This window comes from Strix aluco, chromosome Z, assembly GCF_031877795.1.
Source record: "Strix aluco isolate bStrAlu1 chromosome Z, bStrAlu1.hap1, whole genome shotgun sequence".
Taxonomy (NCBI): Eukaryota; Metazoa; Chordata; class Aves; order Strigiformes; family Strigidae; genus Strix; species Strix aluco.
The window spans coordinates 3,174,293-3,198,061 of record NC_133971.1 but is presented as its reverse complement, the minus strand read 5'-3'; the positions used below and the strand labels follow the sequence as shown (position 1 = coordinate 3,198,061).

Here is a 23,769-nt window from a genome sequence, read left to right as displayed (position 1 = left end):
ACTATAGGATATAACTGGGGTTTTTTACATATAGTTTTACACAGACATTAATTTATTAGTTATACATCCTTTTCTGTCATGCATATATTCTTCCTAGTCCTCTAGATTTATCCTGGATACTCCTGATTAGAGTCACATGTCTCATACTCTGTTCTGGTAGTTCCAGGCTTTCAAGAAAACATCATGACAGCTAGCCCAGCAAAATTTTGCTTTTAGTAACTGCCAATTCCATTGGCAGTGGCCTGTGATCTTCCCAGAGAGATTATCACACTCTTTTCTTATGCCTGGGATATCACTGTAAAAGAATATGATTAAACCAAGGTAGTAGTGGAGAATAAACAGAAGTAAATAGAATTTGCCAAATCCTAATTTGAGCAATATGCACACTTCTCATTGCCCTGTCTGGAACACCAAATGCCTGAGGTTGCCCTCTCATGTTCTTTTTTACTGTTCCAGAATTGTTCTGTTACTAGTTGCCTTGTTTTACATGTTGATTGATAGAGCTTGCTTAGGTCAGGGAATTTTCCTCAACAGTAGAAGGCTAGAAGAAAGGGCAATGGGAGAGTCACGAATTAATTATCTCCTAGAGCAGGCAGCTCTTCCTCCTCAAAAGCAAGTGTTGGAAAATAGTGTGAAAGCTGATTTACAAAGAATGTCAACTCTACCTCTAGTATACTCTCTCAAAAATATGCATTGAATTTGCTAGGAAAGAGACCAGTTTGAATTGATTCCGTTTGCCAGCCTTTTGGCAAACATGTTCTGTTGACTGATTATTCTGCTCTACATAGAAACTATCTTCTCAAAAGTTAGTCTTGACAGGAGCCAAGTCAGAAGCGTGCAATGGATAAACAGCTTCTGGGTGAAATAATATTTAAGTTTGCAACGAGAAAGACTGCTTTTGAAGGAAATCAGGTGGCATAAAGCAGGGTGATTGTATTTGGCTGAAATAACAGGAGGTTCAAATAAGCATATATGAGATGATTGTTTTATCTCAACAGTCTTAATATATAAATGTAGAAATCAGAGATGAATAAGACAACAATCCAATATACATAAATTCATTTTCCAACTGTTTTCTAACCTTTCATAATTTCACAAAAAGATTTGAAAATATAACAGAAAATTTGAATTGAAAAATCACCTGGATTTTTTTCTGATAATACGTTTGTGAATAGGTGACCTTCATTTATTGAACAACATGTAGTGGCATAATTCTCATGCCCTACACATAAATATGCAGTAGAACTTACCTGATTCAGATATCATCATTGTAAATGTGCCAGAATTAAAGATTAAAACTTTATGTTGCCAAAATAGAACTGCGTGAAGAATGCTTTAGATATTTAGCTGTAAAATTTTAACTACCTTCTTGCATGTTCCTTCATATAAAGTTCTTTAATATATTTATTGTCTTAGCAGTATGCAGTTCCTGATCATGACAGAACATGTTGGATGGTCCACCTATACTTACTGCAATCTGGTCTTCTCAAGAAATAAATAAGCCATACAAAATGCACGTGCAGGACATTCCAGCCATGCTCTGTGCTCAGGAAATGATGCTGAGGACGAGGTTTTTGTTTCTAAGTGAGAATGTATATCTAAACCTGTAGTTACATGTCTTCCTTATTCTGTGAGATTTACGCTAAAATCTTAATCTCAAATTATAAAATACATATCGTGTATCTAAGAGAATCAAAGGAACAGTGAATTGCAGGACTGCTTTCACCTTAGGATGACAATATGCATCTAGAAATCAAGAACCAGATGTTGGCTGCCTCTGAACTAAGAGTTATGTACAGTATTCACTGTATTCATCACAGTCACACATTAGATATAATATTTTAGTCTTCATAGTGCTCCAGGGGCTTTTCTTTTTTGTAATTACGAGAAAAATAAATCTTTGCCTCTAAGATTTTTACAAATACAGTTAAGACAAAATGCACAAGCATAATTACAAGCTGTAATAAAGAACAAAGATCTGAATAAGATAATAACTTAAATACATCATCTGAGCTCATGTAATTTAGATTGTTTGTACTGTGCTTCACATACCCAAATTAGATTTCTTCCTCTAAAGAAATCTGCAGAAGCAAGTTAATTTGCATGAACTATGCCTGTACAGTTGTGAATTTAGTATGCATTTAATATTTTGCATAATACTTCTAAATAAATTTATTATATGGAGATAAGGATGTTCAAATTTTTCTTTCTTTTTTGATTTGCTGTTGTTCTGGGGTATGCTATGTTCCCTGCATAAAAATAATAGCATAAACTATTATAAGATGCTGGGCTTATCATTTGATTATACCATAAAATGTCTTAAAGATGTATGAGAAAGTTTGATGAAATAGTGAAATTTAGTGGAAAGGTTAGAGATGCCAGTCTTCTATGATTTTGTAGTAGTGATGTAGTGTTTATGCTTAATGGGAAGTGTGCTTCTCTTTTAGGAGGTATGATTTAATTTCAAACTCTTCCTTGCCAGAAGGAACAGCAGATCAAAAAATATAAACGAACCAAAAATAATATTTTAACAGTTTTGCTGCTTCCTGGTTTTACAAATTATCAGTGAACAGTTTTGTCCAATGGGATTTCATGGACATGTGGCTACCAGTATCAGCTGCAGTTAAATTCTGCACATCTTTAACATTCCCAGTTTGGTATTAGAGATTTTGTCATGAGTCACTGATTGCATGTTGGTGGTGGTATTTTCTCCTTTGAACTCTGTGAGGAAATATGTTAGGTTGTTTATTTTGGCCACAAAATCATGTTACCAAACTCCTTTTCTACAGCGGTTGTCAAAAGCAACTGAAAACGGAGCCAGGATGATTTGGAACACGGTATTCAAGCTTATTTTTAAAAAATTGGTTTTGTGGCATTTTTGTAGTTGCTAAGTTTAACCCATGACTTCTTAAGCAATAGCCTGTAAATGTTTTATTAATTTAGGTCTCCCACAAATTGGTGAAATTCTGTGAAGCAATACTTTCTCCCCAATCATCTAGGAGAAAATGTTTGTAAAGATCTTTCAGGTTTTGCAATAGGTCTTCATGTCTAGCCAAGAACAATTAAAAGCAATTAAAATTGCATTATCAGTTTAACAACCTAAGGGGAAGACACATAGTAAATATTTATAGGTAAACTCAGAAGATCATTAAAGCCATATTATTTAATTGCTTCTTTTATTGACTTTCCTATTTTTAGAAAAAAAAAAAATTAAACACTTCAGGCAATAGAAAAAGACATAATAGGGGCCAACACAGTGGTGAGAATACAAACATTTGGATACATTCTGAAAGCAGAGTGCATTCTTTATTTTCCAAGTTAAATAATCTAGTTGTTTGCTGCAAAGACATACTCAGCATTACACTTCAGGATTTTAATATTGTTTAATAATTTCCAGTTCTACTAATTTCTATTTGATTTAACATTTTTCACTGCTCAGACTCATTTTCCTGGATAATTTTATCTATAATATCAGGTAAAGAAGGAAGGAAGAAAACCTTCAGGTAGTCTACCTGACAGTTTTGTAATGAAACAGGCTGAATACATAAAATTAAGGAGTAGTTCTAACTCTACAGACAGAAGAAACAGAAAATTGGCAATTCCAGACTATGGAGTGTATTTTCTTTTGAATTACATGTCTATTCTAGGAAGAAGATAATGTATTATCTTCTGAAATATATAATCTAATTCAAACTGAAAAGTAATGCTTTTTTCTGGGTACCAATTGCAAATACATCATCAAAACCCACCTGCGTGACCGTACATGGTATTCTGAAGGGACTAATCCTGGTGTCCTGAAGAGAGTTCTAGTGCTGGCAATCCGTAAAAGCAGAATGTTGTTTTTCTAGTTCATTTCAGTTACTTTTCCTAGTGGTGCTACAGATTTTCTCCAGAGCAACGAGCTGATCATCATTTCATAGGGTTTATGACTTACGTCTCTTTTGATGCCTTTGTTCAAGTGAGTTGTTGGTTCATTCACATAGTAGGTTTCCTCTCAGCCCAAGTGGTCATCCATTGTTTTTCCTAACTGTAAAGTATAAAATATACAGCAAGAAGGCATTCTTAAAGAACCTTTTACTATGCACCATGGGCAGTTGTTGACTGAAATTGTGCAGGAGGATTTCCATCGTTACTTCCCTCCCTGGAAAAAATGGGTTGTGGCAGGCACCATCAAATGATTCTTTCATAATCAACAGGCACTACACAGGGATAAGAGAGGTTGGCTGTGTGAACTGCCCCATCATTAAGTGGAATTACGATGACACATACAAATCCACCTCAATCTTCCACTTGCCATCAGCTGAACCATCAAAGGTGTGACAGTGGATCACGACGGGGAACACTGCAAGGCTCCTCATTGCCGTCCTGTTCCTCTTCACAGCTGCTTCCACTTTTGTCTTCTTCATTCCTCCTCTTCCTCCCAGCCTTGGACTACCAAGAGGCTGGTAGGTGCAGGTGCAGAGGTTGGCAGGTATCTCCTTCCCATGCTTCCCAGAATAGCTGTATGCTGCATATGAAGGGAGTTAGCGTACAGAATGCATTTGACACTGGAAAATTATTTCTCTTTTACTCTTTTTTTAATTTCTCCACAGTGTCTGAACCAGCACTACTCAACTAGCAGAATCTATTCCAGGCCCTGGCTATGAATAAATTTTAGACAGTCTCATTCTATGTTGTAAAATTTAGTATTTCTCACTATTTTTCCACTTCTTTTGGGTACGTAGATGTGACAACTGTTACAGATCTCATTTCTAAAGAAGTCATGCAGAGGCTGACTGGACCAGTCCTGTGGTGCTAAACTTCTCTGTGGACCCCAGTAAGCTCCTGCAACCTGCTGAGGTTGCAGCAGGTGTAGGTGTAGACACGTGAGCCTCATCATTGTCAGATTATTTCTCCGCGTAGGTCCGTACAGATGTCTTACAGCGCAGCAGAAGATGAACTTAAAACTGTCACCATAGTCTTTCTTTGTGAGGTTTTATTTCAGAAATATACAGTTGTGTGGGTTTACTTTGTTACAGATTTAAAACTACTGTAGGTGAAAGCACAGCTGTTTGGAAATGTTCTGGGTTGTTTCCTTCTGTTTCTTGTTCTTGCTTCTGCTATAAGGAAACCAAAGAACAAATGCAAGCCTGACAGCTGTTTCAGCTGACAATCTGGCATTTCATTACCTGAATCTTATGCTATTCCTGTGGAGTTCCACTGGATACTCTGAATTATCAAAGTTCACCAAAATTAGTTCAAGATGATTTTGTGAAAGAGAAGTCCCCTGAAGATGACTAAATGAAAAGAAACTATCTGGTTCAGAAAGCTCCTGAGTTGTAAATGGGAGAATTGCTGTGAGAAGTATCACATCTGGCCAGGTTTATTTGGCCCTTCTTGGAGGTAAGGCCAGATAAACTTTTGTTCATACCCAGCATGGATCCTTGTAGGTTCCCGCTGAGATAAATCATTTTTTCCAGCACTTTAATACTTTTCCTGGTTCATGAATTTTGTAATCTAATCCAAACCTGTCATGAAAATCTTGCAGCCTATCTTTCAGATTCTCACCAGCATCATTTTTATGTAAATCACTGGACAAAATCTTATGTTTATGCTAAGAACTCCCCTACTGTAGTAAAACTACAGTTTTACCACCCATAAAACCAAATTACAATGTATCACAGCCCTCAGAACAGTAAGCATTGCGGAAAAATAAATTTTATAGATAATAAGGAAAATAATTTTAGCAATGGGGAAGAAGTGAGAAACAGTGGACACATTTAGTTTTTTGGTAAATTGAAGGTATGCTATTTCACCTGGTCAAATCCCAAGCTGAACTATGGTAAATTTTCAAACTTTAAGAAACTGCAACTAGAGCTGCATAAGCTGCATTTATCTGTATTGAGTCATCAACTCTGCCCATGTTTCTTAAGCTTGTACTCAAGGAAAAGAGGAGATATTTCAGGGAGAAGCATGAACAGTCAGGATGTGATATATGCATACATACATACATATATATATATTTTTAAGGAGTGGGTGGACTGACTGTTGCTTAAATAAAACCCTTCATCATTCCTAGTACTAAAAAAAGGTGTGATAATATAAAAAAAATGTGGACCAGCGTGGTTCAAATATATAATGTCCAACAAAGCTACTTGACAATGTCTCCCCTACATCACACTGATGCTGAGCTGCCTGCTCCGTGGCAGTCTTTTGTCTGCTAAGGTTTACTCAAATAGTCTAAAGGGGTCTGCTTGCACTTGGATTTAGAGTAAAATTCTTATCAGGGAAGGTTTATCTTCCCAGAAATACCCTTTGAGTTTTTTTGGAGCAGGGGGTTTGGTTTTCTTTCCATGGGAAGGAAACCACAGGTAGCTTGACTGTCTATTTTGGTTCATTTCAAGCCTATTTACTGGCATCCTTTTCCTTCATGAAGAGCTGTTTTTACAAACTTAAAAGACATTGTTGCTGATTTTCTGATATGTTTGTTTTGGTAATTGAGCTTTTGTTTGATTAAATGCAACCAACTGTCTGATCAAAATGGGTGAAGAGAATTCAAACAGCTGAAACTAAATGCTGCCAAAGTTTCAACTCTGTATTAACCTTTTACAATACTGGTAATGAAGCAATTTACTGACAAAGGTAAAAGCAGAATCATAAACTGTACAAACATTCAGCATCTGGCAAAAAGCAGGTGTCTTCAGACCATCTTTATTGTTATAATGCATTTATACTTTGACATGTTTGTACTAGGTAGCATTCATTACATAAACTTTTATCAGAATTACTCAAGGTAGACTCCACAGAGATCTTGTTAGCATCAGTGAGTTTGCCTCTGGTTTTACCTGGGGTAATTTTATTCTGCTGTAGTGGCACTGAATTCGTCATATTTTCCCTTCACACACACTTGAAGATAATAAAGTCAGATCATTGTACATCAGAAGTATATGATCTAGATATCATCGTTCCATTTCCTTCAGCTTTATGTAGACAGCTATTTCAGTAATCTATGTTTTTGACAATCTAGAGGTGCTAGGTTGTGATTAATATTGTGGTATTTTTCCTTAGGTGATGTTTATGCACTAAAAGCAGAAACCATGGTGTTAATTTTTGCCGTGTTCTACTGCGTCTTCCACCATTTGCTTTCTTCTCTCCCCTTGGCCCCTACCTGAGTTGAACCATATTGCAAAGTAATACAAAAGTCAAATCATTATTCATCTTCCCGAGATAATTCTCATCACTGTTCACGTTGGTCGACGTACAGCATGTAGAATTGTACACATTAGTGATCATTAGTTGCCAGTCCGTTATATCGGTTGAATTTCATAAGCAGCTAAGGTTTACTGCACCATTTTGAGTTTTAAACAAAAAGATGATATCATTCCACTAAAACCTGTGCACAAATAAATTAATGCATTTCTCTATAGATAATTACTGAATTTACCTTTAAAATTACATTTAAAAAATGTGACTTTTTGGATATATGTTTTCTTACATTTTATCTTGGTAAATTTCATTATTTTATCCTCAAAAACTTTAACGTTGCCAGTTCTTTGCTGGTTTTTTGTGAACTTTGTTAAGTACTTATCTAATAAGTATTTGGATTCATTAGTGCACGCAATGTGGGATAAAGAGAAATACTTAATGCTCTACATCTTACAGTACTACCTGGTACTTTAGAGGGCTTTGCATTTTCAATTATTGTAAAAGCGTTGTGATGTTGGCCATGGAGATTAGTAGCTGTTATAGAAAAGTTTGTTTCAACATCTGTTGAGGCCACAAGGAATTCTTCCCTTTTGCCCAAGGGACTTTGAGACTGGTGCTTTGTGTGCAAGGGATACTAGTGACTCTGGAGTGTGAAGTGAGAAATATGTTGCATTTCCATTCTATTCATCTAACAAAATCGAGTTCCTCCCAGACAAATAGCAGAGGTACATAGCCTTAATCTTCTTCCCCCAGTGCTGCTCTGGAAAAAACACATGTATTGTTAGTATTATGATTGGGATCAGGGATGCTTGGGAAGTCTCAGACCTGTAGTAAATTTTGGCCAGACCTCACCTCACCATGGGAGAAGTGATTCAGGTCCTTAACGGGCATTGATTGTCATTTGAGACAACCAAAATTATCCAGTCTGCCTTCCAGCTTTCTCTTCGTAAGGAATGGGTCGTTCACAGGGCCTGTGTTGTATGTACTGATCACGTACAGATCCTTGAGATCTCCTTTAGACCTAACGCCATTCTAAGGCACCAATACCCGCCCACCTCCTCAAGTCCTGTGAGAGGTCTCTAGCTGCCTTGGGCTCACAGCACTGCGTCCTCCCATCCGCTGAGAGCAAGCGAGCAATCCTGCATGCACAGGAATAGTGCTATTTACAAGTGGTCCAACGAGAGGATTTATATATATGTCCTCAGACATAAGTGGCAGAACGGGAATACCTTAACAAAGATTAGAGCTGAGCTTTCAAACACCTTTGCTTACAGAATCTGATTTTCTTAATGCTTTTGTTATTTTCCAGTATAAACAGGCAGGGTCTTTTTTTTTTCTCCGCAATAAAAAAAAGGCCTTGTTAACTGTTCCAAAGAACTTAATTTATTTTAATACTTTGGGTTTATTACCTCTACTCCTAGGTTACCACTACCCTAGCATAATGTTAATTTTTATGAGTAACGCAGTATCTCATTATAATTCACTAAGGAAACACATATCTTTGTTAAATGTTATGTCACACTATCAAACAGTGGTTGCTCCCCAGGTTTTACTGAGGACTATTACGCTTTAACAGGGAAACTTTAGGAACATAGTAAGTTTACATTGTACTTTGCTTCAGGTCATTCCCTTGTTTATAAAAATATACACATGCAATTCTGCCAAAGCAATAGTTATAACCCTGGAGGAACTACTGCCTGCCTTGCTGGAAGGTAGACTTGACTTTGGCTATTGCCCACATTCAGAAGGCACTTACTATTTGTACAGTATTAAACAAAATGCCTAAAGTGCTCCCAAACTGCTGTTTCTGGAATGAGGCCTGTCAAAAGCACATCCCCACTCTTTGCTGATGCTGCATGACTGCTGCGGAGAGGGGCAATGCCTGGATGAGCACCTTTGCCCCTGAAGTGTGCAGATTTGAGCAAACATGGACTTTGAAGTCTGTCAGTCAACATGGGGGACCAGCGTGGTGTACCTGGCTGTCGGCAACAGGAGCAGATGGGGGAAAAAGCTTTTCCTTTTGGCAAACTTTGACCACACACACATCTTCATGCCAGCATTCCTTAAATCTTTTATGCTGTAAATACAGTAGGGAATATAAAGTACAGCTGTACGTGTGTGTGCTTAAGGATGGATTCTGAACATATTTTTGAAGGTGAATGAAGTTAACTGGTGAAAAGTCTGTCTTCGGGGGAGCTCCTCGCCTGAGTGGAGGTTGTCACTTAAAGTTTTACAGGGTCAGATGCCCTCTCATGTTTGGCTTGCACTGAAAGTACCAACAAATCGGAGAATAAGTTTTTCTTATAATTTTCTATATATTTCTATATATTTCCAGACCTGTGGCAGTTTTTGTACTGATCATGCTTTTGTTCTTTTCCCTTTCCTCTCAATTCTTGAAAATCCATTTCCTCTAAACATTTTCAGAGCTTGCCAAGAGCCCTCTCGTGCTTCCCCCAAGGTCAGCACGTTTCCTGACTCCACGTGTGCTCTTTCCCACCCGCAAAGCACCCACGCCTGGTATGCTGAGCTGGGCTGTGCCCCCCTGACCCCCCCCCCCCCTTCCCCCAGCCAACCGTGCCCTTCTGCTGCTCTCCTGGCCCCAGAGAAGGTCCCAAAAGCCCTGCGACCCCCACCCAGCTGGGGCAGGAGAAGGGCTGCCCATCGCTGTAGAACGAACTCCAGGGTTGGCCAGAGATGGTAAAACAAGGTCGTGCTTTGGTAACGCTTTAATAAGTGTTTTTCCCAGGGCGCACCAGCTGAAATGCTGCGTTTGTGGTTTTTTTAGAGATCCCCTTGGTGTTGTACCTCTTTGCCCTGATTTCCGTCACCTGGCTGTGGGGAGGACTGCACATGGCTTACCGGCACCTCTGGATGTTAGTCTTCTTCATCATCTTCAACAGCCTGCAGGTAAGAGCTGGCGCCTTTTCCTTCATCCTCTTGCAGAGCTGCGGGACATCTCCACTGCTCACAGAGTGTTTGGCTTCACCAGCTGAACAACACCCAGAAACACACTGTGACACGGTGGAAGTGTTGATTACGTAGTCTGTTTATTTCTCAAATTAGCATATAGAATGCGTATTAAAGCAAGGGATGCATTGTTTTGAAACAATAGCAGTATAATTGCATAGATTTAATTTCATAGCTAATACAGTGGGAAAGAAAATTGCTTGCTTCTGTCTGTAATGTGTTACTGAGATAATTATACCAGTAAAACTGAATTATCTGCAGCCTTTGCAAAAAACAGAGTATTTCAATTTTCTGTATCTGTTAACTCTAATAAAAAAACCCACAAAGATTTAAAATTATATAACCCTAATATTGAAATTTTTTCCATTATGATAGGTGAGCCTTGAGGCTTAGCTTTTCTCATACAGCATACATATTGGTAAAGCAAAGATCTTTTCATTGAAAAAATCAAATATAAACTAGATGATTTTCGTTATAAAAAATGCAAATAGCCCTTTGCAAAATTTTACAGATGTAAGGGCTTTCACTGGACTCAGTACTGCATTACACTGCATTCAATGCCATGCTGCATATTGCAGAATTGTTTACAGAATAAAGGTTAGTATATCACAGATGAGAGAATGCCTCTGATGTCTGAAAACAGTGAAATTAAGAGGAATCAGAAAAAATATATATCCAATTTTTGGTGTGGAAATTTCTTTGCCATTTTTATAACAGAAATATCCATGACACAATGTATTATTTTGCAATATTAAAAGCCTTTATACATTATCAAATAAAAGTTAATTAATAAGGTGTATTTTCACAAAGCAGACTTATTTTAGATTTGAATTCAAAAGGTTGGAGTTTCCTTAAGCAGCAATCTAATATTTTGAAAATGTATATCTCAGACATAAATTCTTTTTTAAATTGAGAAAAAAAATGTAGCTTATTCTCCTCGTAAAACATTTGATTGTTTAGTGTATATTGTCATTTAGCTATTCTGTATATATTGGCATATATTGTCTCAAAATAGTTATGATGTTTTTTTTCTGTGAAGTTAGGTGAATAGATTTGCCCTGGTAATTGTCTACAGCATAGACATAAAATTGCTTTTTTGCAGTGAGACTGCCACAGCTCGGCAGGACTGGCAGCAGTACCAAAGCACATTCCATCCCTTTCCTCTCTCCCTGCAAAATCTCAGAGCACAGGCAAACCCCCCCTGAGAGTTCTAGCACTACAACTGTAACTACTGCAGCTTTGTAGTGAAACTTAATGCACTGAGATAAAGCGTAAATATGTGGTGACGTTTGTGTATGTACATGTAGAATTACACATATATATTTTATGTATCCTTCCTTACTGTCTCTCTACAAAGAATTATTACTAGAATCTGATCTGGGTTTATGTTATGTAGATCTATCTCAGATACACAATTTTGAAAAGGGTCATTCGTTATAACTGAGCTTTTATGGCAGAGGTAAAACAGTGCCAGAGCACTGTAATATGCATGGACATTTTCTTTAAAATAAAATTATTTTATTGCCAGTGCATATTTAAAGAAGAGGTATTGAGTACTCTGTGAAAATTATCATTCTTAGCCAGAATGTTGACCCTTCTGTGTAATTGCCAGAGACAATATATTAGTCTGCTTTATATAACCTGAAATTTCATTTTATCCAAGTGATGTTCAAAGCCATAGAATTGCTATTTTTACTAATGTTGCCAGTTTCAAGACACCAATTCATGCAATATGATCAAGTAAAACAGGATGTTGAAAGCCAGTCGTGTAAAAGATGAGGCCCACAAGGCCTGTGGGGGATTCATTGCACAAGTGGTCCAGTATGACAGCAGGTGATATGGAAAATGCAGATATAAAAGCATACCTACAATAATGTTTAAGTCGTGACTGCTATTAGAGATGCACTACTGAATGACTCCAAATTAGGATTTTGTTTAGATCCAGCTAAAAGTGAGATGATACCAGAAATATTTGCTTTTCTCAATCTATGTCAAGTTTTTCAGTTAGTTAAATTTAATACTCTTTATGTAGTTTTGTTTCCATTCATGCACTCTAAAATCTTTAAACCTTATGAAGTAATTTTTTTTTTCTTTTATTGTCTATTCCTTGACTGTCGACTAGTCTCTTATCAGCATTGCTTGCCCATACAAAAGTTAAATGCCAGTAACACTTGTGTAGATAGTACATAACTCTTCTGTGCTTCTGCTGGAAGATTTTTGGAAGTATTATAATTTCAGAAAAAATTCTACCATAATTTCATGCAACTGAAAGAACGCGTATTTCTGTATGTATATTTTTTTGGTGCTCAAGGACCTGACATAAATAACTTTCACTATGAAGAGCGACACTCTTCTGTCAGTCCCACAGCAGGTCATGCACAAAGGTCACATAACCTCTGTTGGGAGATGCTTTTCTGATCTTTCAGAGGCATGTCCCCATTTGCATCTGTACCCTCAATTAGACAGCTGGGAAATATATATTCAGAAGCTTTGTTTGAAACCCTTCAGAGGAGCTAGAAAATGAAAAAAATTAAGAAGCCAAATACTGCAAGCATCACCCTCCTCCACTGGCTGTCTTGCCTTACGTTGTTACCATCACTGTGCAACACCACCCATGGAGCTCAGACTTGGTCTCAAACTCGTGGCGATGCCAGACTGCCCACATTGCCCTTCTGCCTGTAATTCTTCCTATAACTCTCTGCCAACATGAACAACTGCTTCACCAATAGATATTACCTCTTGCATTGGGATCAGTTCATTTGGCTTCCTGTCCTAATGATGGATGGTGGTATCTGGGGAGTGACTGTAGATGTCCATGGGCCTGCAGAAGATACTGCAGCATCTCTGTTCAACTTACATCAGTACTGATCTTCCACAGCAAAAGGAGAAAGCTGTTATTTTTGTTATTCCTAGACCTAGAGAATCTGCAAAACCTCAAATATAAAATAATGTTCCTTTATTGAAAGGAGAAGCAATTTCAAATGTATAATCTCTTCCTGGTTAATAAATTAAAACGTGCAGGTCTGGAGCTCCAACGCAAACACCAGTAAATAAAAACTTTTCCTTCCAGTTGTGAGGAGCTCAAGAACTTCACACTTCATGTTTTAAAAACTTTTCCCTTTGCTGGAGTTTTCAGACATAAAATGCAATAGGACAGTATCTACTACATTTTATTATAAATATTGGAAATTACCTTTTAAAATATAAAGTTAACAAATATTTAGAAGGAAAAGATACCTTTTTAGTGTTGGATACCCTGACACAGTAAAAAAAAATGGAGTAGCTCTTTCACAGCACTACATTTTTTATATTTGTTTATTTGTTTTAATAGGTGATTGTCTTCAGTGCTTTGTAAATCTCTACAAGCTTAAAAAAACATTTCCTGGAACACCCCCACATTTTAAATAACCTCCCCACATATATTGTTCTCCTGTTTTAAAGTTACCATTTATCTAATCAGGAAACAGAAAAACTGACATGAGATGCAGGTGACCTGACATGCAGCATGAAATGAAAAGCAGGGAAGGAACAAGGTGAAGAGTCTGTAAATTTCCTTCAACTATCCTTTTTGTCAGATAACCGGATACACCAAATTGTCTTATTTAGAGAAAATGTCAGTATGCAAACTGTTTGTATAGAAGAAAATTAGGTGTTACAAATCCTGAATACTGAACAAACGAGGATTTTGCTGTAAGCTGGTACAGCTTTACAAACTTTTGCAGACCACACTCCCACCAAGGATGGGCTGGTGTCGGGAAGCACGCGGTCCCTGCTGAGAGGGCCTCTGGCCTGCAGCCTCTGCAGAGCCAGGTTCATCCACCACAGGGACAGCTGTCTCCAGTGTCCTTTGAAGCTTTAATCTCAGCCCAGCTGTTTGGGAATGGGAGAGGAAAATGGGACTTAACAGTGGATAACACATTTTCATAATGGTTTCGAGAGGAACTATCAGTCTTTAGTGCATGCTGTTGGCATCTCATTCCCATGCATTATCAGCTCTCAGAACTGATGATGATTGTTGAAACGAGGCTGTTTTTCTGCAATAAAAAGCAGTTTTACCATTTATTGGTGGGCATTTCTGTATTACAACATGCTCTGTTTCAGCTGGAAAGCAATTCGGTGTTCATTAAGAGCTTTTCCACAACAAGAAAGAGAACATGAAACAGTTTACGAGAAACAGAGTCCTGCTTCCCTGCTGCTCAGGAGCTACAGACCGTGTAACAAAGCAGAATACGACCCATTAAAACGTGTTGGATATCCAAATGGATTCAATTCAGGAGATTGGAAAGACACTGCACGTTATCCAATTTAGTTGCGTAGTCTTATGACGTACATTTCGTAGGAAATGCACTTGACAGAAGAATCACCTACCAAGGACAAATTGTTTCCGAGCACTTCCTGCGGGAAAAAGTTCCTGTCAGAGATGAGTTTATAGTATGAGCTATTCTAGTGCATGGAGGGGAAAGCAACTCTTTCCTTGTAACTTCAGGAATAAACATGCAAGGTGTGTATGGGGGGATGATAGACAATTTACAAAATAAAAAAATAAATTTAGAAAAGCATGAAAGAAAAAGGCTAAGAAGCGTGCTTGGGATATCTGATGTTTTGAGTTCCTCAGCAGTATGCTCCTGATTATCCTGCCAGGCAGCATCTGTGTTGCAGAAACATACTCTGTATCATGTGAAAGGCCTCGGTTCCTCATCTTTTCACTTGCAAAACTGAGAGGAACATTTACCTCTTTTCTTTACATATGATTGCCTTCGTGGATTTATTTACAAGAGACTTGCTGGGGTCAGGAGTGAAAGAATAAGCTGCTGTCTTATGTGCTTCTCTCTGAACGTTAGGATTTAACAAGCTGCTTAGCATACACTATACTCCTCTAAAGGACCGCTGTGTTTTTCAGGCAATTAGGGGAGTGTTTCTCGTTTGTGTAGCTGACGTCATCAACGGCATATTTGCTGTTCAGTGGATCCAAAGTTCAGGGTGGTGGGTGGATCTCTTCCCATTGTTTGCAGAGGGGTTGGGATGAGGCTTCAGACCCGTTCTCAGGCTTTTTCCTGCAGCCAACTTTCTTAGTGTAATCTTGATTATTCCTTGGCTATATTTCCAGCAAACTGCGCTGCACACCCCAACCCTCTATCTTATAATTTAGGGTGTATCTACACTGCAAACTACAAGGTATTAGATTACCCATAGCTACTCCTGTCGTGGTTTCCTGTAACTTGTGCTAAGTCCCACCGCGCCCTAGCCCCAGCAAGAGATTAATTAAATTTTTTAATAAGAAATTTTGAAGCAATCAAAACCTTGCTCATATGAAATACTGAAATGTAACCCATCAACAGTACCAAAACTCCATTTTTCAGCAATTTTAAATCAGAAGAAAAGTAAATAAAAACTGGGAGTTATCCCATTATTAACAACAGTATTCAAAAAGATCTTGTGTGGTTGCTTTGGCTGATGTAGATATGGGTAAAATGTCTTTGCCTGTTCTGTGCTTGAGCACACCAGGATGACTCATGCCCACATAATGACCAACAGTGTTACGTGTAACATACATCTTCCCAAGAAACACAGGAATAATCTGGAAGTAAGAGTTGGCTGGTGATTTTACAAACTGGGCACAATGTCTGACTTGCCTAATATGACAATTTTTAAAAGTCAATTTATTTGTAGTGAATTACAGTAAGAGAATATTCAGGAGTTCAGGGACAAATGTTTGAAAAGCCCATGGTACCTTTAACAAGAAATATGGATGTACAGAAAACGAGTGAACAGGGGCACACCCAAACCTGGCATTGGCTGGAGTAGACATGATTCAGCAGACTTCATTAATTAAAATAGCAGAGGCAAACCAGACCGGGAGCAAGGGCTAGCTCAAGTAGCAAAAGAGATAAAATGTCAAAGAAAACTAGTAGATATGGTGGGAAAAAAAAAACCAAAACACAACATTATAATGAGGAATACCCTGTTTATGGAACATCAGAAAATAAATGTAGCAAGAGAAATCAGTATGCCACAGTTTTAGAAGCAAAGAAAAAAGTTAAAAAATATAGCATATTGAGGAAGCAGGAACACAACAAAGATACACAGTTTTGTAAGTACATTATATTAGTGCAGTAAAGACAATAAACAAAAGTATATGGTTTAAAAGCTTTTGCCAGCACCAGTTGCAAATGAAAGATATGTTTTTTCCTAGAACATACTATTTAACTAGGGACATAGTCGGGGACACTGAGAAGGCCACCGCTATAAATAGGTTCACTTCCTGTTTCTTATGGCATCTTCCTAAAGCGTCTCCTCCTGGTGAGTCGGAGATGGACTCGAAGATCCTGTACAGCAGTTCTGATGATCCAAGCCCCACAGAAACAAAGTCAAGTACTAGACAGACAAGAGATGAGAGTAAACGTGGTGGGCTGCAAAAGGCTGCCTAAAGATTTTGAAAAAAGTGATTCTACACTGCATATAAGCCCAACAAAAGACAATGAAGTCATCATAGTATTGTCAGGACAAGGTGAAATGCAAGCAGAGTATTAAGAAAAGCGCATAAGCTTGTTCAAGTAGAAATAGTACAAGCAATACCAAACCCTCTTCTGTCAGCTGAGTGCATAAACCAAACACAATCAAACACAGCTCAAAGAATTTGTACGCTACCCCAGAAACAAAAGGAAATGCACATCCAAAGCAGACATTTTGATATCTGTGCAATAAAGTAGATTCTTATGCTGTTACTGGGGGTTTGGATTATCTTCCAGACATACTATACCTGGAAGGAAAGAAAATAGTGTACTTAGTACAGTTCACTTGTTTAATAAGTGAACAACAAAGGAGTAGAAAAATATGTTATTTTTGTTAAAGTAAAAAACCCTGAAAGTTTGTTCAGTAGGTGCACTTAATTTAAAAAAAAAAAAAAAAAAAAGTTAAAAGAACTAATATAAAGCAAATCAAGAAAGTTTGTAACTTTCTGAGGCTTCACACTTTTTGACATCATCAACTAAACTTCTGGGATGTAATCCTGATTGGGCAATAGCATTGGTATGCATTATACCAGCAAACCTACAAAGCCATCCGAGTGACTTGATTATTCAATGAATCAAGACAATGCAGTATTCAATTTTATATCTCTTTCTCTAGATATATTACTTCTTTCTTAAAGAAGAATTCTCTGTGTTCCTAGTTACCACCCTAAACATACTCGAATACATGATTACTGTAATGACTTATGAAATTACAGTAAAATATTCCCTTTACCTATTCATTTCCTTATGTAATGGACCCAAAATCAGTCTATAGCTGAAGACAAAACAAAGAAAAAACTGTGCAGTGTCAGGAAGCTTTATTGGGTTGGAACTAAATATCTCCTAAATATATAGGAGAAATTGATGTCAGAAGAGAGTAGCTTGTGTCTAGAGCTGTGTTTGTGATGATGAAAGTCTACAGAATAGTGCATAATAAAATTGCTGAAATTGCAGAGTGAAAGAATGTACTCAAGTGGGCTTTGCTTTACTGGATTTTCAACCAATTGTCAGTCAAAAACATTTAGAGAGTATTTCAATCAGCTGCCCACTTAAAATAGGAAAACGTGATTATAGCGTATTTTTTTAAAAACAAATATAGTCATTAAATAACATTTTAGGTCTTCCAACATCTATGAAACTCCTTCAGCTGTTCTTGAAGAACTTTATATCAAAAATATATTGCAGGAAAAATCTCTAAACACTCTAATAAATTTTTGAGGAGGAGATGATGGAGTTTTAACCATTCCCCTTGGAAGGTGTTGGTAATAGCAAGAATTATGTAGTACACAAGAAGAAGTAAGACATGTAACTATAGCATGTACTGCTGCAGTAAGTAGAAGTATATCCACTGAAAAGGACTTGGGATCAGGTGTGTTCTTTTCTTCTTCCACCTCTGTCACTAAGTGTTGACTTTTCTTACTGTGGAGAATGAAACAGCAGCCAACTTGATTTGGTATTTGTAACAAATCACCTGTGTCTTATTTTATATTGCTGCTAATATCTTTGTGTAACCATAAAAACTTTTTTTTTTCAGTAATTCAGCTAAAAGAAGTATCTTAGTATAATCATGATGTAGAATTGATCTGTATTTTGCCTTTAAATCCAGATTTCTAAATTCCATACTATTATTTTAAGACCATTAACTGACGGTCATAGAATTCAGAAGGTGAGTGTGGCTTCTAAGTCTTGAAAATAATGAGTTTCTTTATAATTGGCTGAAGTACTTATTGCTTTTTTTTTTTTAATCCCCCTGTGGTTTTTATAGGCAAAGCCTGTTGCATGCACTGGCAGGGTTTGAGGAAGAGAGAAGCTGCAAACAGCAGGGGAGTAACAGGCTGAGGACCGCTTAGAGAAACTGTAATACCCAGATCCATGGAGCTGAAAGGGATTCATCCCAAAGTGCTGAAAGACCTGACCATGTAGTTGTGAGCCTGTTTTTGAAAAATTATGGTGACTGGGGATAAGTGTGATGGCAAGGAAAAGGATAACATTACTCTCAGATTTTAGGAAGGCAGAATGTAACTTCAGAAATTTGTGGCTGATGGTAACCAGGGAGAGTGGAACTCCTCTTGGAAATTAGGCAAAGCAGACACCAGCCTGCACCGGGAGGAATTTGGCCAATGGATTGAGTTACCATGCCTGTCTACTCAGAGCTAGTGAAGCTCTTGGACTGCTCCATCCAGTTTTGGAGTCTCCGGTTCACAGGGTGTATGGAGAAACTGGTGAGAGTCCAAGGGAGGGCTACCACAGTGGTTGGAGGCCTGGAGCACATATGCTGTCAAGAGTGGCTGAAGGAGCTAGGTTTGTTTGGTCAGGTGAGGAGGACACCAGTGGAAAATGTAGTAGCAGCATGCAAATATTTGAAGGGTAGTTAAAAAGTTGATGATATCATTCTCTTCCCCTCTACTCTCTTGATAGTGCCAGGCAATAACAACAAGAGCACATGGCCACAAAACTGTGGCATGGGAGGTTCAGACTGCACATTAGGAAAAATAATTCACTAAGAGGAAGTACAGAACTGGAACTGTGGCCCAGAGAGGTTTGGGATCTCCACTGTCGTAGGGTTTTAAAGTTCAGCTTGACAAAGCCATACCGACCTGATAGGTGGACTGACTCTCTGAGTGGACTGAATGACCTTCAGAGGTCCCATCCAGCCAGTTCCCCTGTGGTTCTACGATATGATATGTGGGAAGCTCTATTCTCAACCCGTTTATTGTGATAGATAGACAAACAACACCAGCCACATGGTGCTGAGGTCATGAGTTTTTAGGAAAGCATCAAACACTACAGACCTAGTGCTAAAACCCAAAGACCTGGAAATTATATTGACAGGGAAGTTTAGGTAAAATATTAGCCAACTTTAGGAGTGACTTCGGAGCAGTGAATTCAGTTTCTCGTGTTTCGGCACTGCCAGAGAGGTGTCTAGGCATACATATCTTCATGCTGAACATCATTACGTTATGAAGGCTGATCTGAACGTTTCTGTGAAATAAATGCATGTGAAGTTTTAATAGCCTCTAGGAGAAGAACCGTTCCCTTTTCCTCCACCCACACATTTCCTGCACAAGAGCCCTCTATGTTGTACAAGCCTTATGTTTCACCAGTATGAGAATGATGTTTTCTCCTTTTCTTCATAATAAATACAGATGATGCCTTGTTTGGGGGCTTGTAAAACTGGTGTTAGAAAAAAAAAAATCATTCTCATATTTTATATACAGTTTCAGTGGCCTCCAAGCAACTACCGCAGAAAGAGTGAATGGCATTACTGCTTTTATCTCTCATAGTTTTATTATGACTCAACGTATTAATGATATGCAATTTTAGCAGAAACCACGATAAGCTAAGTTTTCATTCTGAAATAACAGGAATTCAGTAAAGACTGACTTCATTAACTTTTTTTCTGAACTACTATAGGCAATGTAAAGTCCTTTGTATTTTATTTTATCCTTGACACATAGTACAATTTAAACAGGTGTCACTGTTGGAAATTGTTTAGATTTTTGGCATGTCATCCAGCTGATGAGTGTCGAAGGAATATGAGTTAAAAGACATTAAATTAATTTGTAGACCCAGCCTTAATTTATAGATGACTTGATGAGTTGGTAAGAGAAGAGAACAGGAAGGGGTATGAAAAATGTGTACAAGACTGGCAAAAAAAAAATTCAATCATTTAAGCATATGGTCTTTATAGAATAATGCATGAAGGAACTTCTCACATGTAGGTAAAAAGATTATTGCATACAGCAACCAGTGTGAGTTAAGTAGGAGTTCCAAACTTTAAAAAAATAGGCCACTTAATAAGTTTCCTCAGTAGTGAAATTCTCCTGGATTGTGGGCAAGACAGAGATAAAATCATCTTGAAACCATCAGTGAGACCAATTATTCACAGCTTTTTCTTATAGCACTTTAAAAAAAGAAAAAAATTATTAATCTACGTGCCCAAAAACTGCAAATGCTCATTTTCCAGTGAGGACAGAGCAGTTCTCTAAGTACAGTTGATAATGATTTTGCTAGCCTAGGAAATAATGAATTAGAAGTCGTGCAAATTAGGACAGAGTTAGCCTGAGAGAAACTGTTCAATGGATTCTGTTTTAGAACTGCTTTCTTCTAAAGAAGTGTCGTTGTGGGCTCTAGCATGTCATATTAGGACTAAAGGGGAGGTGGTTTGCCAAAAGAAACAATAACTTTTTGAAACAGCGACATGATATGAAAATATAGTTTGCTTTTTACTTAAAAGCGTTTTGGAATAGACTAAGCAAAGAATACTTAAAATAAAGCTGGGAGACATCTAGACATCAACAAAACCTTTTTGTGCCACAACATGGGTTCAGTTATATCTTATATACTATATGTATTTTGATTTTGTCAACTAGAAGTCTGTTAGTTAGACATCAGTTTTATAATTAAAGATCACATCCTTAAAAGTAAGATAAAATCTAGCTTGGATGTAGTGAAGTTAGGCATACTAGTCCAAACCATTATCTGCTAATCCAGACAAAGGAAATGCAGCAAATCTGTTCAACTATTAAGGAAGTACAGTGCCACAGCAAAATTGGGGGAGTAAGAATAAAGGGAAAAATATGGTAAAAATGAATGGGGAAAAAATAAAAAAATAGCAATATTGGATCTTGATACTAATCTTCACCTGCATTTTCGTTGCAATCATGGCAGAAAAAATGCTAATATGTTTTTCTGATTACACAAATTTAGTGTACTAATTACAAAAATTAGTGATTCAGACAAACTGATGTATTCTGCATAATGAAATGGATGATTTTTAATCTATGGAGTGACTTAATAGGAATTATATGAGATCTGACAACACTAAGATACTAGTAATGAAAGAATTTCTGCTATAAATGGTTAAGTTATATATAACTGAGAAGTACAAACCGAGATGGGTGTGCTGCTTTATCTCAGGACAAATGCAAATCACCAGTATGATACAGGCCTGAAAGAAGCAAATGTGATGCTAATTTTGTACCCAACAGCAATATGAATGCCACTGTAAAAGGTACCGGTGACGCATTGTTTGGGATCCTGTGGACATTTCTGAGCCCATTGGTCCAAGAGATGAATTCTGTATATAGTAGGAGTAGAAAAAAAATATTATTGGTGATCAGGGCTTTGAAAATCTTATTTCAGAAGCCTGAGAGTGTTTCACATGTCAGCAATCATCTATTGTCTGTGTGCATACTGGCCTTCATCCAGCAGCTGTATAATCACATTAGTGTCATGTTGCACATAAAATAATGTATTCTGTCTCTCAGCGGGCATTTTTTAGAGACTTCCATCCTTTTTCAGAGTTGGACCTAACTCAGAACAACTTTTTGAGTTTCAACACCTCAGTTCTGCTGGGGAGGCAAGGTGAGGTGAGGCCATAAAGAAGGCATTGAGCATCACTTTCAAAGTTAAATTCACTTTGACTACATCTACTAGCACAGTACTCTGCCAGCTGTGATTTGTAGGGGCAAACAGTTAAACGTCTAACCTGCCCAGAAACGCTGAGTGTGGCTGTGATCTCATACCACTAAATTCTTTGAGATTTTCAGTATTTCCTTCTATTAACAAAAGGACTGTGAATTTAGGGAACATGTTAACTGTACTGTCGTAAATTCATTCCGAAGTCAGTTTGTTTGAAAGTATTTAAGTGTTATGTTGCCAATGTTTTCTTTTCGTACTGAATTTTTGTGATGGATTTTTTTCTCCAAAGGGGAACCTGTCAACAGTTAAATGTGAGATCTGAATATAGCCACTTAGTAGCAACTCTCTCAGGAAACCTTCTAATGCATGTGAGGACTTCAAATCATCTGTGTCTGGAAAGAGTTGAGCAACTGTGAAGCTGGAGCTAACCACAGTTGGATGAAAATTGCTAAATTATGTTTTCTTTATTTTGAGCAAAATGTCAAGTGTTGCTCTTTTGCCTTTGCATTGACAAAGGTCAATTGGATTAAAAAAAGCACCAAATCAACTTGTACTGTCAGCTGATTATTTGTTTAAATCTTCAGATGTGTTGTTTTGCTCTTACAACAGAGTCATGAAAAGTTTTAGTGACAAAGATATATTAGATCCTCAGCTGCAACACTGGGAACCACACTGATATTTTTTCTTTGTTCTTTGTATGTCTTCTTAAAGGAGAGTGAGTAGAAGACTCACTTTTAAAGTAGAAGACTTTTGAGAGGATTATCACCTTATTTTGTGTGCGTGTGTAAGTGTGCGTAAATAAAACACATAATCTACTGGAGACTTCCTAGTGTTGTGATTGTGCTTTAAAAAATGTGTTACAGGAAAGCAGGCTGAAAAAGTAACACTTCCTAAAATATGCTCAGATACCCTGCATACCCAGTAGAGGATTTTAAAAGTTCAGTATTTCTTATGCCCCAGCACTCTCTAGAATTAATCTTTTGAGTTCCAGGAAAGCGAAAATTGGCTTTTTAAGAGTCAGAGCGATTCCCTTCTGAGTGGAGTGGAGCCAACAGCTCTTGCAGGACCTTTTTCTCATTCCTGACTTCTGAAATATGGCAGGAAAACAGTGATTCTCATCATGAATACTGCTGCTTTCCTGCAAAGCTTTGCTATTTTCACACTAGCTTTGTGTAACCACCTATTATTAGGCCAACCTGTGTGACAGAAATTTTTACTTTGTAAAAGGAATATGTGCTTATAGGTCTATTTTCAATTCTGTCATTTCGTTTTCATCAGTGAACAAAAAAGGGTTTGTCACAGTCCCCACCCCTAGGCACCTAAATTAGTACAATGGTCTTCAAAGGCTTTTTATGTGGTCAGTAAAGAGAGAAATGTGATTCCAAAGGAAGGTTCACCAGACATGTCTGAGGTTCCTGCTTTCTCATTACTTTCAGTTAGTATAACATTTTAGTACTTAGACTCTTTATACTTAATGTTTTATTGAATAGAAATGTCTTCGTCCTCTAAAAAAGCCAACAAAAACCAATGCATAAAAAAGTTAAAATAATTAATAGTCACCTTAGGAAATGGTTGCTTTCAGGCTGCCCTTTAATGATAAAGTGTACTTCGTCCTTTCCTTATTACAGTATTTTTTTGCTGATGAACATCTGCTAAAGTCTCAAGAAATAAGCTCAGGTTA

General features: G+C 37.5%; 1 protein-coding gene across 1 annotated transcript in view; it reads left to right on the top strand.

Moving 5' to 3' along the window:
• The window catches only part of ADGRV1 (adhesion G protein-coupled receptor V1), a 297,357-nt gene that overhangs the window by 244,997 nt on the left and 28,591 nt on the right, over positions 1 to 23,769 (top strand). Inside the window, exon 89 of the mRNA XM_074812785.1 lies at positions 9,971 to 10,092. Coding sequence (XP_074668886.1) covers positions 9,971 to 10,092 — 122 coding nt within the window. The remainder of the gene's footprint in view (positions 1 to 9,970; positions 10,093 to 23,769) is intronic.